Source organism: Heterodontus francisci, chromosome 20 (assembly GCF_036365525.1).
Source record: "Heterodontus francisci isolate sHetFra1 chromosome 20, sHetFra1.hap1, whole genome shotgun sequence".
NCBI classification, from domain to species: domain Eukaryota; kingdom Metazoa; phylum Chordata; class Chondrichthyes; order Heterodontiformes; family Heterodontidae; genus Heterodontus; species Heterodontus francisci.
In genome coordinates, this window is record NC_090390.1 from 14,782,856 (window position 1) to 14,800,575 (window position 17,720).

The 17,720-nt window shown below is 46.0% G+C and overlaps 1 protein-coding gene across 3 annotated transcripts in view; it reads right to left on the bottom strand.

Moving 5' to 3' along the window:
- Nucleotides 1–17,720, bottom strand: part of ccar1 (cell division cycle and apoptosis regulator 1) — a 74,737-nt gene that overhangs the window by 17,493 nt on the left and 39,524 nt on the right. For 2 of the 3 annotated variants that reach the window (XM_068052402.1, XM_068052401.1), the window contains exons 16-19: nucleotides 13,133–13,333; nucleotides 11,848–12,039; nucleotides 8,439–8,693; nucleotides 6,674–6,812 (exon numbers count right to left, since the gene is read on the bottom strand). In XM_068052402.1, the coding sequence (XP_067908503.1) occupies nucleotides 6,674–6,812; nucleotides 8,439–8,693; nucleotides 11,848–12,039; nucleotides 13,133–13,333 (787 nt within the window). The remainder of the gene's footprint in view (nucleotides 1–6,673; nucleotides 6,813–8,438; nucleotides 8,694–11,847; nucleotides 12,040–13,132; nucleotides 13,334–17,720) is intronic. The other variant, XM_068052403.1, reaches the window with a different exon arrangement.

Sequence of the window (17,720 nt, forward strand, 5' to 3'; positions counted from 1 at the left end):
TGGCAACCCCAAATAAACTGGGTACCCTGTAGTCCCAGACTTGGAGGAGACCTAGCCCCAGACGCTTGGCATGCAGGCCTACTGGTGTGTGGTTCTGCACTGGAACCCATGAACCAGACCTCCAGCTATGGGCAAATAGCCTCACTGCCTTGTGGATGTCTTGGGAGAGAAGGCAGCTAAGGGAGCAAACTCCGACAGAAAATGCTTTCTGGCAACTCCTGCAGCAGAGCTGGTACCTAACAGTACTGGTCTTTCCCTTTCCTTTTGACAATACTAGCAATGCTGAGGGGGAAGTCCTGATGCTTGGGCAACTCAGGGTCTCCATACTATTTGCCCATGCCTGCGCCCTGAAGAGGACACTCTAGCTTTGTCATTTACATTGGCACAAGGGAAGCAATAGTTACCGGTTATAAACTGTTGCTCGATTGGCGTAGAGCATGAGAGCCAAGGGTTAATTCCAACAGTGAGAGATCACGTCTCATTGGATAGCTACCGCCCGCCCCAAGCTGGGCAGTCCCCAGTCAGTTAGGTGCTGTCCCACCATGACCTGCTTGCCTCAATGGGTGCTTGGAGCTTAGAGAGTCATCTTTCGACAGGCAGCTCGATAATCTATGCATCAGGCAAGACAAACTTAACAAAGACACCAGTCTTTCGCATCACAAGCTGGAAAGTAAGGATCATGCATCCTGGCCTTACTAACGACATTCTGCAGATCATTGAATCATGCAAGACAGATAGATGTGATTGACAAAGAACTTACAAGACTCTATGTGGACATTGCTGCACTGCAAGAAACTAAGCTCACCCAAAGACAATCCCTTAAAGCAAAACACTACACCTTTTTCTGGCAGCCCAAGAGGCAATGCGCGAGCATGCGGTGGGTTTTGCAGTAAAAAAAAACACTACTTACGATGATTGACCCCTCCACAGAAGGTCCAGAGAGACTTCTTACACTTTGCCCATCAACAAGCGCGGGCTCAGTTAATCTCATGTGCATCTATGCCCTTACACTCACCTCCACCCTAGATGTCAAGGATCAGTTCGCTGCATTCAGCAGAATTCCCAGTACCTTCTAGGGCACTTCAATGCAAGGGTGGTTACTGACTACACAGCTTGGACAACAGGCATAGGACACCAGGGAATTGGCAAGATGAACAAAAATGGACAGAGGTTGCTGTAGCTATGCTGTCACCATGGACTCTCTGTGATGAACAGCTAGTTCCAAACCAAGCCGTACCACAAGGTGTCCTGGAGACATCGGAGATCACGCCACCAGCACCAGCTGGACCTCATCATCACCAGATGTATCACCCTTAACAGGGTCCTCATCACTCGCAGCTATTACAGTGCTGATTGTAACACTGACCAGTGTGTAGCAAGGTCAGGCTTCAGTCAAGGAAGCTTTACCACTCCAAGACAGGTCATCCTCGGATCAACACTTGCCGTACCACTGACCCAGAAAAGAACCAAGAGTTCCTTAACATCCTTGATCAGGCTCTTTGGGACAACAATGCCCAAGGCCCGAGTGCGGTGTCAAAATGGGATCATCTGCACATCCACCTATAACTCTGCACTGGAAAAGAGATCGGAGGAATGCTGATTGGTTTGAAGCATACTGGACCGAAATGGAGTCAGGTACTGCAATCAAGAGGAGAACCTTCTTGAACTACAAACAATTCCCCACCAAACAAACCCAAGTGCTCTCAGAGCTGCCAGTATCAAATCTCAGTAGACTGCTCAGCACTGCATCAATCAATATTGGTTGAAACTCTGCAACAGCTTACAATCTGCTGCTGAATCCGGGGGTGGCAGAGGGATGTATGAAGAAATTAAGAAACGGGCCATGCAGCAATGAAATCAGCTTCCTTGAAGACAAAGACAGGGGCGAGCATCACTGGACCTAGCAAGGTGGGGAGGCGTAGTGGTATTGTCACTGGACTAGTAACCCAGAGACCCAGAGTATTGCATTTGGGACAGGGGTTCAAATCCCACCACAACAGAAGGTGGAATTTGAATTCAATAAATAAATCTGGAATTAAAAGCTTGTCTAATGATGGCCATGAAACCATTGTTGATTGTTATAAAAACCCATCTGGTTCACTCATGTCCTTTAGGGAAAGGAAATCTGCTGTCCTTAACTGGTTTGGCCTACTTGTGACTCCAGACCCACAGCAACGTGGTTGACGCTTAATGCCCTCTGAGAGATGGCCAAGCAAACCACTCAGTTGTAACCAACCGCTACAAAGTCGATAAGGAATGATACCGGACGGACCACCCAGCATCGACCCAGACATCAGAAATGAAAACAGCAAACCTAGTACTGTCAATCCTGCAAGGTCCTCCTTACGAGCTTGTACCTAAATTGTGAGAGCTGTCCCACAGACTAGTCAAGCAACAACCTGACTTGGTCATACTCATGGAATCATATCTTACAGAAAACGTCCCAAACACTGCCGTCATCACCCCCGGTATGTCCTGTCCCACAAGCAGGACAGACCCATCAGAGGTGGCGGCACAGTGGTATACAGCTGAAGAGTTGCCCTGGGAGACCTTAACATTGACTCTGGACCACATGAAGTCTCATGGCATCAGGTCAAACATGGGCAAAGAAACCTCCTGCTGATTACCACCTAACCCCTCCCCCAGCTGATGAATCAATACTCTTCCATGTTGAACATTACTTGGAGGAAGCACTGAGGGTGGCAAGGGCGCATAATGTACTTTGGTAGCACCATTACTGACCGAGCCCTAAAGGACATAGCTGCTAGACTGAGTCTGCGGCAGGTGGTGAGGGAACCAACAATATGGAAAAACATACTTGACCTTGTCCTCACCAATCTACCTGTCGCAGATGTATCTGTGGACGACAGTATTGGTAGGAGTGACCACCACACAATCATTGTGGAGACAAAGTCCCGTCTTCACATTGAAGATACCCATCATGTTGTGTGGCACTACCACCGTGCTAAATGGGATAGACTTCCAGCAACTCAAAAGTGGGCATCCATGAGGTGCTGTGGGCCATCAACAGCAGCAGAATTGTACTCACCCATAATCTGTAACTTCACGGCCCGACATATCCTCCACCATTACCATCAAGCTGGGGGATCAACCCTGGATCAAAGAGGAGTGCAGAAGGGCATGCCAGGAGCAGCACCAGGCATACCTCAAAATGAGGTGTCAACCTGGTGAAGCTATAACCCAGAACTACTTGCGTGCCAAACAGCGTAAGCAGCATGAGATAGACAGAGCTAAGCGATCCCACAACCAATGGATCAGATCTAAGCTCTGCAGTCCTGCCACATCCAGTCATGACTGGTGGTGGACAATTAAACAACTAACAGGAGGAGGTGGCTCCACAAATATCCCCATCCTCTACGATGGGGGAGCCCAGCACATCAGTGCAAAAGATAAGGCTGAAGCATTTGCAACAACCTTCAGCCGGAAGTGCTGAGTGGATGATACATCTTAGCCTCCTCCTGAAGTCCTCAGCATCATAGATGCCAGTCTTCAGCCAATTCGATTCTATCAAGAAACAACTGAAGGCTGGATACTGCAAAGGCTATAGGCCCTGACACCATTCCGGCATTAGTACTGAAGACCTGTGTTCCAGAACGCGGCGCGCCCCTAGCCAAGCTGTTCCATTATAGTTACAACACCGGCATCTACCCAGCAATGTGGAAAATTGGCCAGGTATATCCTGTACACAAAAAGGACAAATCCAACCTGGCAAACTACTACCCTATCAGTATACTCTCAATCATCAGCAAAGTGAAGAAAGGTGTCATGACAGTGCTATCAAGTGGCACTTGCTTAGCAATAACCTGCTCAGTGACACTCAGTTTGGGTTACGCCAGGGCCACTCAGCTCCTGACCTTGGTTCAAACACGGACAAAACAGCTGAACTCCAGAGGCGAGGTGAGTGACTGCTCTTGACATCAAAGCAGCATTTGATTCTGTACGGCTTCAAGGAGGCCTAGCAAAACTGGAGTCAATGGGAATCAGAGTTGGAGTTATACCTAGCACAAAGGAAGATGGTTTTGCTTGTTGGAGGTCACTCAAGTCACTCCAGAATAATAACGTCATATTATTATAATAATAATAATCATAAGGTCAGAAATGGGGCTGTTCGCTGATGATTGCACCATGTTCATCACCCAGACTAAAGCAGTCTGTGTAAAAATGCAGCAAGACCTGGACAATATCCAGGTTTGGGCTGATAAGTGGTAAGTCACATTCGTGCCACACAAGTGCCAGGCAATGACCATCTCCAACAAGAGAGAATCTAACCATCTCCCCTTGACATTCAATGGCATTACGATCGCTGAATCCCCCACTATTAACATCCTAGGGGTGGGGGGTTACCATTCACCAGAAACTGAACTGGATTAGCCATATAAATACCGTGGCTACAAGAGTAGCTCAGAGTCTAGGAACCCTGTGGCGAGTAACTCACCTCCTGACTCCCCAAAGCCTGTCCACCATCTACAAGGCATAACTCAGGAGTGTGATGGAATACTCTCCACTTGCCTGGATGGGTGCAGCTCCAATAACACTTCAAGAAACTCAACACCATCCAGGACAAAGCAGCCCGCTTGATTGGCATCCCATCCACAAACATTCACTCCCTCCACAACCGACGCACAGTGGCAGCAGTATGTGCCATCTACAAGATGCACTGCAGCAACGCACCAAGGCTCCTTAGACAGTACCTTCCAAATTTGCCACCTCTACCACTGAGAAGGACAAGGGCAGCAGTTGCATGGGATCACCACCTGCAAGCTCCCCTCCAAGCCACACACCATCCTGACTTGGAATTATATCGCCGTTCCTTCACTGTCGCTGGGTCAAAATCCTGGAACTCCCTTCCTAACAGCGGCAACAGTTCAAGGCGGCGGCTCTCCACCACCTTCTCAAGGGCAATTCGGGATGGGCAATAAATGCTGGCATAGCCAGCGATGCCCACATTCCACGAATGAATAAAAAAAAGCATTACCACGAATTCTACGCAATGGAGAACATCATCACTGAAGAAGCTCTCAGCGCCACTCCAGACATGGAGGAGCTGGACAGCAAGTCTACCATAGTACAGCTCAACGAGGCCATTGACCATCTCGCCATTGATAAAGCCCTGGGAAATGAGACTGGAAGTACTGGTGGTTGTGTGTGAAAGATGTGGCATGAATGTGAATGAGTGGATTACTTAAGCCATGTGAAGCAGCTGAATAACACTGTAATGGACTCTTAGGGAAAGGAGTGCAAGGGAACATCCGACAATGGAGTCAGCTGGTAGGTCAGTGGAACCTCTGGTTGTTGTCGCAGGTCACCCTGTTAGATCAGTGGGTAATTTTCCAGTCCGGTGACCCACACCTGTCATTGTCTGGGTACGAGAGAGAGAGGAGAGAGCAAGGGCTGTGGTTTGGGAGAGAGTAGGATGCTCAATAGCTGGAGCATGTATAACAATCACTAGATAGCAGGATAGGGAGGTTGATAAAACTTCAGAAAACAGGCATGAATAAAGAATTAAAATAAAGATGAAAATATTGAGATACATGGGGAAAGAGCAGTCCAGTAAATGTGGGTCATGGTGAAGAGGTTTCGTAGCTAGGGGATCAGCCACACTATTAGGGTGCAGAGAGGGAGGTAGTGCAGTCAGACAGGCTGAGGCCCAAGAATATAACCAAAGTAAGGGAAGCAATCTCTCGGCAAGTTTCGGTACATTTGTATGAAATGCATCATTTTTAGGTCTTTTTCTGAGATATTTGAGGGCAGGATATTTGAGTTAGAGGGAAAAAAAAATGGCTGAAATAGATATTTGAAGGATAAAGTAATTTGATTGGTTTATTTTGTTGTTAGATGTCATTATTATAGATTTGGAACTAATTAAAGTGTGTCAGTGTTTGACAAAAGTGAGTGACACAGGAGAAACAGGAAATGCACTGCAATCAAAGACTTGCATATTGCATGGACTTCCTGTAATTGTCACACCTCAGATGTCACACTGTAGGCAGCATACACTGGCATATTTCCTTTGTGTAATGCCACAGATAAAATATTGCTTGTCCACCACCCTGTCCACATTAACCTTACTTCCTGCTTTTTAATTTTTGATTTATACTTTTTAATGTCAATAATTAATGAGAAATTTACGTCTCAATTTTCAAAACCGATAAACATTTACTGATGGGTAAATACCATCATCCTTTCTTCACTTTCCAGCCTTTAAACACTCAGAGCACCATTATTGATTTTACAGACTTCTAGAATCAAATACATACCCACAATCAAACAAGAATGACCTCATACAACATTCCAAAGTTCACCATTTAAGCATTTTGTCTGCTGTGTTGCTAAGCCACAGAAATGTGAAGGATCATATTCTTACTTGTTTAAAGTGTTAATAACACCAGTAGCCCTCATGTACCTCACACAAAAGCCCACTCTTCATGTGAGAGCCCAGACAGTTCGTGTTGATCAGCTGCAGGAAGGATCACAGTTGAGCCCAATCCAGTCCTCCCCCAATTCCACAGACGTGCACTTTCCAGCAGAGGTGTCAGAGTAGTGAACAGGAGCAGGATCCTTGTCTGGTTTCTCCCCTCTCCCGATCCCACAGCATCCCAAAGCAATGTGTAATCCCCTGACTGAGATCCACCAGCATTCCTACAACTTTTACCTTCTTCATCTTCATCTTCAGCATCTTCTGCATCCAAAGGATCATAATCGTCCTGGGTTGCACCATCTTCCATTTCCTCATCCTCCCTAGAATCGTCCCGTTTTCTTAAACTTTTCTCATCCTTGTCTTTTTCTTCTTTCTGTAATGTTTCATTAACGTGATTTGTTTAGTTTCAGACTATTGACTGCATAACATTTAAGTTAGAAAACTTAACTACATTTAACATACATGTGTGCATAGATTTATTATATGTATGTTATATCCATCGATCAAAAGGCGTAGGTTAGATGATAAAAGGAACAGATGAGGTGAGCACAAACCAGGCCCTGTGGTGGGAACACTGAGAATGTGAGACTATGATTGTACAAATGGGCAGATGAAAAAAACATTTTCACACACCTGGGGCTGGATTTTGTTATCCCCCAGGTGTCAGATTCCATGGCGGCAAGGGGGGGCCTAAAAGATGCTTCCGAGAGAGGGTCACCACGCATCCTGATGCAGGGAGGGACCGGCCTGATATTATTGGCGACGGCGAGGTCTCGTGGTGGACCCTCGCCACTCAGAGATGGGACCCCAATTTGAATATATAAATAAATTAAAATTAATGAATTAATGAAGCTCAGGTCTCCGCCAGATACCCCGCTGCAATCTACAGCCCGGTGGTCAGCACTCCTGTGCCTTCGGATTCTTGTCCAGGGAAACAAGGTGCCACACTGGTGGTGGTGATGGGGAGAGGGAGGGGAAGGTAAGTTTATCAGTGCTGGGTGGAACCGGGGTCAAATTAATGTCATAGGTGTAGGGGACGGTGGGAAGGGTTGTAGTTGAAAGATTGTGCAGTTTGAGGGGGTAGTGGGGCGGGGGGTGGGGGGAAGATAGGTCAGATAGTAAAGGTAAGTGCTTTGGGTGGGGGCGGAGTGGGGAGGGAAAATAATTTAATTGTTATTGGGGGGGTTGGGAGGGGGGCAAAGGAAATGTTTTATTTATTTTAATTCACTTTACTTTAAATATTTCAATTAGCCTGTAGGTCTAACAGATCTTTAAAAATGGCGTCAGCACCTGCGCACAGGCTAGTTACATGAGCCGGCGCGCTCAGAATTGCGGCGGCTCCATGACACGCTGTTTTCTTCGTCTGCCGCCGAAAGTGGCGGCAGGCACATAAAACTCAGCCCCTATTTATCAGAATGTGGAATGCCTTGCCAATCAATTACATCAGTCAAATGGGAGCTGGATGACTGCTCATACAAGGGGAATATAGGTAGGTATAAGTAGCCAAGATGGGACTAAGTCCAGGGAGAATGGAAATGCTACTGACGTGCGCACAGGCAGCCCCCAGCTGTCCCACCAACATGGGCACAGGTGGCCCCCTGGGTTTCAGATGTACATTGCTCATCCTTCATGTGAGGATAGATACTGAGTATTGCCAGGCTTTTCAACTACAGAGGAACATAGCTAAGCCTGATTCAATCCTCAATTCTACCCGATAATAAAAGCAAAATACTGCAGATGCTGGAAATCTGAAATAAAAACAAGAAATACTGGAAATACTCAGCAAGTCTGGCAGCATCTGTGGAGAGAAGCAGAGTTAACATTTGTGACCCTTCATCAGAACTGGCAATTCTACCCTACCATTGTTGCACAGAGATCCTGGTACTATGACTATGATGGTTAACTAACTGAATTCATACCCTGTTTAATGGAAACATACCATACATGGTACTCATTGAACTGCTTACGCTTACAACATATAGCCTGCATTATACAGTACCTTTCGCCCATCCTTCTCTTCTTTTTTATCTTTCTCATCTCCTGATTTTCTCCTTTTGATCTTTGGCTCGTTGCTCTCTTCATCCTTTTCTTCTTTTTTCTCCTTTTTCTCACCCTCTTTTTTCTCTTCTTTTCGATCTTTCTTGTCTTTTTCTTTTTTATCGTCTTTATCTGGGAGAGTAACCAGCGCTTTGTATATTCGATAACCGAAGTCCCTCTGTAGCATTTCATTGAACAGTTCAGCAAATAGGGAGACCTGCAAGGAAAACAATGCCACAGAGAAACCCATTACACTGGCATATATATAAAAAAAAATCACAGGAGGAGCGCTAAAATTGGCCTCAGTGTCGGTCCCGTGTTGGGGGCAATGGAATCAGCCCAAGTTTTTACTACTGTCTACTGTCCAAAGACTCCCACTGGAAGGTCCACATGTGTGGGTACGTTTGCAAAGTGGTTATGTTACTGGAATTCATGAGGTCTGGACTAATGATCTGAAGAGGCGTTCAAATCCCATCACGGCAAACGTAAATTCAATCAATTAAATAAATCTAGAGTAAAAAGCTAGTCAGCGCCGGATGGCTGAAATCCATCTCCCCCGCCAGGTCCTGTTTTCTCAACTCTCAAATGGCTAGTGTTCCAGGGAAAGACAAAGAAAACGCTTCAAAGACACTCAAGCTCTATTTGAAGCGCAGTAGCATAGACATTGATGACTGGGAGGAGCTTGCTACCTTTCAAAATGGTGACACTCGTCCATCAAGTTGCATCATGCTTTGAGTCCAAACGCCTTAATGATGAGGCACAGTGACAGCAGAGAAGGAAAGAGGTGGAAGCAAATCCTGCACTTTGGATCCTACTACCTCGTGGGACATCCTGCCCATGTGCCCAAAAATCTGCAGGTCGCGAATTGGCCTGTTCAATCACGTGAAGACCTATGGCAGCAACACGCGATTTTGAATACACGTCATCCTCGAATCGAGGGTTAGCCGCTGCTGTCGACCCTCCATCAAGTTGTCTAGCATCACAACCTCGCTAAATGGGATAGATGCAGAACAGGTCTGGCAGTTCAAAACTGGGTCTCCATGGAGCGCAGCAGCAGAATTGTATTCAACCACAATCTGTAACCACATGGCTCAGCATAACCCCTCACTCTATGACTACCATCAAACCAGGGGGTCAACCTTGGTTCAAGGCGGAGTGTAGGAGAACATACCAAGAGCAGCACTCGGCATACATAAAAATGAGGTGCCAACCTGGTGAAGCTGCATCACAGGACTACATGCATGGTAAACAGCAGAAGCAGCATGCAATAGACAGATATGTGATCCCACAACCAACAGATCTGATCAAAGCCATTGTGAATGGTGGTGGACAATTAAACAACTAACTGAAAGGAGGCGGCTCCACAAATATCCCCATCCTCAATGATGGAGGAACCCAGCACATCAGTGCAAACGAAAAGGCTGAAGCATTTGCATCCATCTTCAGCCAGAAGTGCTGAATGGATGATCCATCTCTGCATCCTTCTGAGGTCCCCAGCATTACAGATGCCAGTCTTCAGCCAATTTGATTCACTCCACATGGTATCAAGAAACAGATGAAGGCACTGGATACAGCAAAGGCTCCGAATACAACAAAGGCCCTGACAACATCTTGGCTGCAATACTAAAGACCTATGCTCCAGAACTAGCCACGCCCCTAGCCAAGCTGTTCCAGTACAGCTACAACACTGGCATCTACCAGACAATGTGGAAAATTGCCCAAATATGTCCTGTACGCAAAAAGCAGGACAAATTCAATCTCGCCAATTACCGTCCCATCAGTCTACTTTCGATCAACAGCAAAATGATGGAAGGTGTTGTTGACAGTGCTATCAAGTGACACTTACTCAGCAACAACCTGCTGACCAATGCTGTTTGGACCCCGGCAGGACTACTTGGCTCCAGGAATCATTACAGCCTTGGTCCAAACATGGACAAAAGAGCTGACTTCCAGAGGTAAAATGAGAGTGACTGTCTTTGACATCAAGATGCATTTGACTAAACATGCCATCAGCTAGCACAATGGAAGATGGCTGTCGTTGTTGGATGTCAATCATCTCAGCAACAGGACATCACTGCAGGAGTTCCTCAGGATAGTGTCCTAGGCCCAACCATCTTCAGCTGCTTGATTAAGGTCATCCTAAGCTCAGAAGTGGGGATGTTCACTGATGATCGCCCAGTGTTCTGTCCTGTTGATAACTCCTCAGATACTGAAGCAGTCCATTTCATCATGCAGCAAGACCTGGACAACAATCAGATGTGAGCCGATAAATGGCAAGCAACATTCTCGCCATGCAATGACCATCTCCAACAAGATAGAGTCTAACCACCTCCTGTTGACATTCAACAGCATTTCTATTGCTGAAACCCCTATCATCAACAACCTGGGGTTCACCATTGGCCAGAAACATAACTGGACCAGCCATATAAATACTGTGGCTGCAAGATCAGGTCAGAGTCTGGATATTCTGCAGCGAGTAACCCACTTCCTGACTCCCCAAAGCCTATCCAACATCTGCAAGACATAAATCAGGAGTGCAATGGAATACTCTCCACTTGCCTGGATGAGTGCAGCGCCAAAAACACTAAAGAAGCTCGACACCATCTAGGACAAAGCAGCCACTTGAACGGCAATCCATCCACCACCTTAAACATTCACTCCCTCCACTACTGGCGCAGTGGCAGCAGCGTGTACCATGCAGCAACATGTCAAGCCTCCTTAGACAGCAACTTCCAAACCCATGACCTCTACAACCTTGAAGAATAAGGGCAGCAGGCACATGAGAACACTACTACCTGCAAATTTCCCTCAAAGTTACACATCTTCATGACGTGGAAATATATTGCAGTTCCTTCATCATCTCTGGGTCAAAATCCCAGAACTCCCCTCATACCACCACTGTGGGTGTACCTACACCACATAGACTGCAACGGTTCAAGGAGGTGGCTCACCACCATTTGCCCAATGGCACTTAGGGATGGGCAACAACTGCCAGCCTTACCAGTGACACTCACATCCAGTGAATGAATTAAACAAAAGCCCAAGTTTCTATTCCTGATTACTATCCAGAGATGCCTGTTGAAGTTCCACATGTAGACACTGGGTGAAGACCGGTATGGACTTGGCTGTAATTGGACAGCCTGTAGAGACACACACATAAATAATGGCTTCTTCAAGAAGGTACCAGTGGGCACTGACACCCATTAAACCTACTTCAGCATGGATTGAAGCGGGGAGAGCGCAGAGGAGAGAGGAATCCCAAACAGACGAGTTCTTCAGGAAAATAGATGGAGAAACCCAACAGCTCAGAGCTCTCAAGAGAGAGGAGTAACCGATAAGACTACTTTTTTTTTGAAAACACAGGCACTTACTTCAAAAGAATGCTCTTTATTATCTTCCAGTCGATAATCTAGGAGCACACTAAGAGACATGACACTACAGTCAAACTTTCCACCTTTGGCAGTCCAGTTAGGATGAACAATGACAGAAGATTCATCAGGTAGTACGTAGCGTCTTTCACGTCGCTGACGCTCCACTTCTTCCTGGCGTTTTCTCTCCTCCTCCTGAAAGGACAAAAGAAATTCAGATGCCAAATATATAGGTTTGAAGACTAATGCAGCGAAGAATGTTACTGCACAGAAACAAGACATGCAACCCATCATGTTTGTGCCAGTAATTTTGTCCATGAGTGATCAAACCTAATCCTCTCAGTTTCACTCCCTACACCATTTAATATCCCAACCACTTTAATCCCATCCTCCTGCTCACTCCCCATATATTTTTTTAAATTCCTCTTTTTCAAGCATCTAGCCAATTCCTTTTTGAAGGAGTTATGAACAATGCTTCAACGAATAATGGCAGATAATTCTACCTTCTAACTATACCATGAAGACATTTTTTTTCCTGATCTGAACTTTAGCTCCTTTTGGGAGTATTCGAAAGATATGCCCTCGAATGGTGGTCTCACTGACCCAATGAAATAATCTCTATTTCCCTATTGTATCCCTTCATAATCTGGGTGAACTGTATCAGTTCACTGCTTAATGTCCTCAGCATCACCACTCAACACCACTCAAAATACTTTTCCAACTTCATTTCAGCCGCCAACTTGTTTTTATCAGTAAGTGGAGGACACAGTGCTTCAAATAAGGTTTCTAACAAAAAGATTACATAATTCACAACAAACATTGCACTCACTTCTAAAATGCTGCAGTTGGTTTGAAAACTCTCCAAAAGGGTTTACCCCCAACTCCAGGGTACTGAGCTTCTTTCAACTACCTGGAAATGGAGTTGATGATACTTACCACAGCTACCGCCTGATTGGTAGAAGGAGGGGATCCAGCAGGAGATGGCCTTCAACTCCCCGCGAGCGCCGGCACCCTGCATAAACTCCCAGCGAGCACTGGCACTGCTCCGCATAAAACTCCCAGCGAGCACCGGCACTGCTCCGCATAAAACTCCCAGCGAGCACCGGCACTGCTCTGCATAAAACTCCCAGCGAGCACCGGCACTACCCCGCGGACAACCCCTGCAGAGCGCCGGCACTGCCCCGTGCACAATGCCCGCAGGTTGCCAACGCCTCTCCATACACAACTCCCTGAAGACACAATGTCACACTCAGCAGAAAATTAAGTACAGAGGATTTGCTCATCCTACCTCTTTGTCATCTTCTGATCTTTTATCCTCCTCCTCCTCATCCTCTCTTTCTGATTTCTCTGATTCTTTCTGCTCTTCTTTCTCTGCCTCAGTTTTCAGCTGTTTTGTCAGCCGGGCTATCAGCTGGGATTTCAATCCCTTTGAGCTTTGATTCCTACTTTCCAATTCTTTTCGAAGATCGTTAACCTGACAAGGGAGGAACTTTGCTTCAGGTTAGTGCCCTTGAAGGAAATGGTTCAATATTGGGTTCCATGGGTACCGCCTGCCCTCCAAGTCCTCACCCAGCATGCTTCTCATCCACACACTTTCCAGTAGGGGTCACAGAATAGCCATCAAGACTGGGTAGTGTGGCTGAATTTTCCCCCTCTCTCTACTATAGTGCAGGAGTGCTGACGAAACGTCTGCATTGCCCAGGGAAAGGAGCCTACTTTGGAGGCGTGGGCATGGGAGAGTGAAAGAAGAGGCAAAGAAGCCAATTATATCTAATGTTAGATTTGATCAATCTAAGACCCAATGGGTCAGCTCCTTGCTACCTCATTGGAGATGGAAGCAGATGGGGAGCAGTTTTAAGCTGATAAAAGTTTGATTGACTACTTACAGGCCAAATCACTGGGGCAAACTGAATAAATTGGGCTTGGATAGATCAGATAATGTCTTGTGCAAACAGCTGTTTTTTATTCCCTCTATTGGTATTGAGAGTTTTTTTTAAGACTTGAGAAGTAAATCAAGCTGAGATATGTGTTTTCGTGTGGAAGCTGAACTCAATATTCAAGTGTTGACAAGTGATGCGACTATTATAACGCAGACTCCACTTGTCCTCACTCAAAATTCACAACAGATACTTCCCAGCGGTGTGCTAACCCTCACAGATCAGCTAATTCAGCACAGAGCAAAAAGACATCTGGAGCCTACTATTCGGGAGACAAAGGTTTGCTTTTATGCAAACATGTCAGCTCAGCACTTCAATTTGGAAACGGAACTCACAGATCGGATATGAGATGGGCCTGGGTTGTGTCGGACAGAACAAAAAAACTTGCATTTCTGCAGAGTCTTTCGGGACCTCAGGATGTCCCAAAGCACCTTACAGCGAAAGAAATACAACTGAAGTGTAGTCAGTTAGAATGCATGATATACAGCAGCCAGTTTGTGCACAGCGAGCTTCCACAAACAGCAATAATGATAATTACCAGATAATCTGTTTTTGTGATATTGATTGAAGGATAACTATTGGCCAGGACACTGGGGAGAAATCCCCAGGTCTTCTTTTAAATAGTGCCATGGGATCTTATTTACCTGAGGGGGCAGACGGGGCCTCGGTTTCACATCTCATCTGAAATATGGCACCTCTGACATTGTAGGACACGTTCAGTACTGCACTGGAGTGTCAGCCTAGATTTTTGTGCTCTAGTCTCTGCATTGGGACTTGAACTCTCAACCTTCTGACTCAGAGGCGAGGCACTATAACAGAGCCACAGCTGTGGGCTGGAGCAGTGGGCCAAGGAACTGCACACTTCTCTGGAACCTGGGTTTAAATCTGACTCAGGTTAACAGTCCTAAATGACATTTGGAAGTCTCAACCCAGTTTGAATGTGTGTACCTGTCTGTGCACATCCATGTATGCCTATGTATGTACATAAATGTTTGCATGTATGTGCATTTGAGTGCATGGGCAGGCGTGTGCATGTTTGTGTACATACACCTGTGTCGATGTTTTTTGTATTTCCACTGCACAAAACTGAATCTCTTAGTACTGCAAAAGAAATGTACTGATTCAGAGCGGGCCGGGGTCGGGGAGGCGAAATGGCGAGTGAGCCGGGGTCGGAGTGGCAAGCAGACTGGGGTCAAAGCGGTGAAACGGCGAGCAGGCTGGGATTGGGTGGTAAAAACATGTGTGAAGCCGATTAGGGACCAATAAAGGGATTTATACATGGAGGCGGGGAGCATGGCTGAGGTACTAAAACAGTACTTCGCATCTGTCTTTGACAAGAGAAAAGGTGCTGCCCAAGTCATAGTGAAAGAGGAGGTGGTTGAGACACAGAATGAACTAAGAATTGATAAAGAGGAGGTATTCAATAGGCTGGTTGTACTTGATAAGTTGATAAATCATCAGGACCAGATGAGATGCATCCAAGGATACTGAGGGAAGTAAGGGTGGAAATTGTGGAGGCACTGGCCATAATCTTCCAAACCCCATAGATACAAAGGTGGTGACAGAGGACTGGAGAATTGCAAACATTATACACCATTGTTCAAAAAAAGATGCAAGGATAACCTTGGGAACTACAGGCCAGTCAGTTTAACTTTGGTGGCTAGAAGCTTTTAGCAATGATCATTTGGGATAAAATTAACAGTCACTTGAACAAGTGTGGACTAATTAAGGAAAGCCAACCCTGACTTGTTAAGGGCAAATCATGTTTACCTAACTTGCTTGAGTTTTTTTGATGAGGTAACAGAGAGGATTGATGAGAGAAATGTGGTTGACGTGGTGTACATGGATTTTCAAAAGGCATTTGATAAAGTGCCATATAACAGGCTTGTTAGCAAAGTTAAAGCCCATGGAATAAAAGGGACAGTGGCAGTATGGATACAAAGTTGACTGAGTGAAAGGAAACAGAGAGTAGTGGTGAATGGTTGTTTTTCGGTCTGTAGGAAGGCTTATAGCAGGGTTCCCCAAGGGTCAGTATTGGAACCACTGCTTTTCTTAATATATATGAATGACCTAGACTTGCACAAGGCACAATTTCAAAATTTGCAGGTAACACTAAACTTGGAAGTATCGTGATCTGTGAGGATAGTGATAAACTTCAAGAGGACATAGACAGGTTGGTGGAATGGGCAGACAAGTGGCAGATGAAATTTAATGGAGAGAAGTGTGAAGTGATACATTTTGGTAGGAAGAATAAGGAAAGCTAATATAAAATAAAGGATACAATTCTAAAGGGGGTGCAGAAGCAGAGGGACCTGGGGCTCATAAATAGGGACAATAAGAGTACAAAAACCTGTATAAAACACTGGTTCGGCCTCAGCTGGAGAACTATGTCCAATTCTGAGCACCACACTTTAGGAAGGATGTGAAGGCATTCGAGAGGGTGCAGAAAAGATTTACGGGAATGGTACCAGGGATGAGGAACTTCAGTTACATGGCAAGATTAGCAAAGCTGGGGTTGGTCTCGTTGAGAAAAGATTAAGAGGAGATCGGACTGAGGTGTTCAAGATCACGAGGGGCTGGGCATAGTGGATAGGGAGAAACTGTTCCTGTTCGCAGAAGGATCGAGAATCAGAGGACAAAGATTTAAGGTGATTTGCAAAAGAAGGGTGACATGAGGAAAAACTTTTTTTATGCAACGAGCGCTTAGGATCTGGAATGCACTACCTGAGAGTGTGGTGGAGGCAGATTCAATTGAGGCTTTCAAAAGGGAATTGAATATTTATTTAAAGAGAAAAAAATTGCAGGGCTACAGGGAAAAGGGAGTGGAGTGGGCCTAGGTGAGTTGCTCTTGCAGAGAGCCGGCACTGGTGCGATGCGCTGAATGGCCCCCTTCTGTGCTGCAACCATTCTATGATTAAGACTGATGCAGCTGTGTGTACTCTGCCAGATGTGAGAGTGGCCATTGCTGATGCAGCTTAACACAAATAGAAAGCATTCCATCTCCTGCTACTCACATCTCTCACCTTCAAGAGCGCAAAGGTTAAGTCATTTGTGGAATAATATCCAAGAACGAATAATTAAACAATACACAAATTGGAATATAGTTTAACCAAGGAGAAACTTCACAGGGCTTTCCATCTGGAAGACTGTAATCTTCCAATTTCTCTCCTGCACTGAAGACCCTGAACTTATACTGGAGTAAAAGGCTCACAGTTGCTGGCAGGCATCTTTAACTTGGCCAGGAGGCCATTCATTATTTGTGAGCTGGGAAAGCAGAGGTGAGCAGGTTAGTTGACCACAGGAGGTATCTCAGTGGAGCCCTATTTATTTATTTATTTAGAGATACAGCACTGAAACGGGCCCTTCGGCCCACCGAGTCTGTGCCGATCAACAGCCACCCTGCAGTAATCCCATAATCCTTACCATCTACCTACACTAAGGTAAATTGGCCATTGTAAATTGCCCCCATCAACCTGCAAGTCTTTGGCTGTGGGAGGAAACCTGAGCACCCGGCGAAAACCCACACGGTCACAGGGAGAACTTGCAAACTCCGCACAGGCAGTACCCAGAATCGAATCCAGGTCGCTGGAGCTGTGAGGCTGCAGTGCTAACCACTGCGCCATTGTGCTGCCCTATCCTGAGACTTTTCAGGCTCAATTATTGGAAGTGACAGTGTCGAAACTGGGCACCTCTTCCTCTCCCAAGCCAAGGGGCACTAAAACCAAAGGTCGCCCATCCACCCCATCACTGAAATTTTGGCTGCACCAAGCACCGTGATGGTTTATATCGCTCGGGCCCACACAGACATCAGACTGAAGCTGCCACTGTGTTGGTTAGTACAGCTCAGTCCTGCACAGAGCACCCATGTTTACAGCAACCGCTAACCTTTGACGGGTTTGAAGAGGTTTTGTCTTCATTGTAAATAAAAGCAGTTGCTTA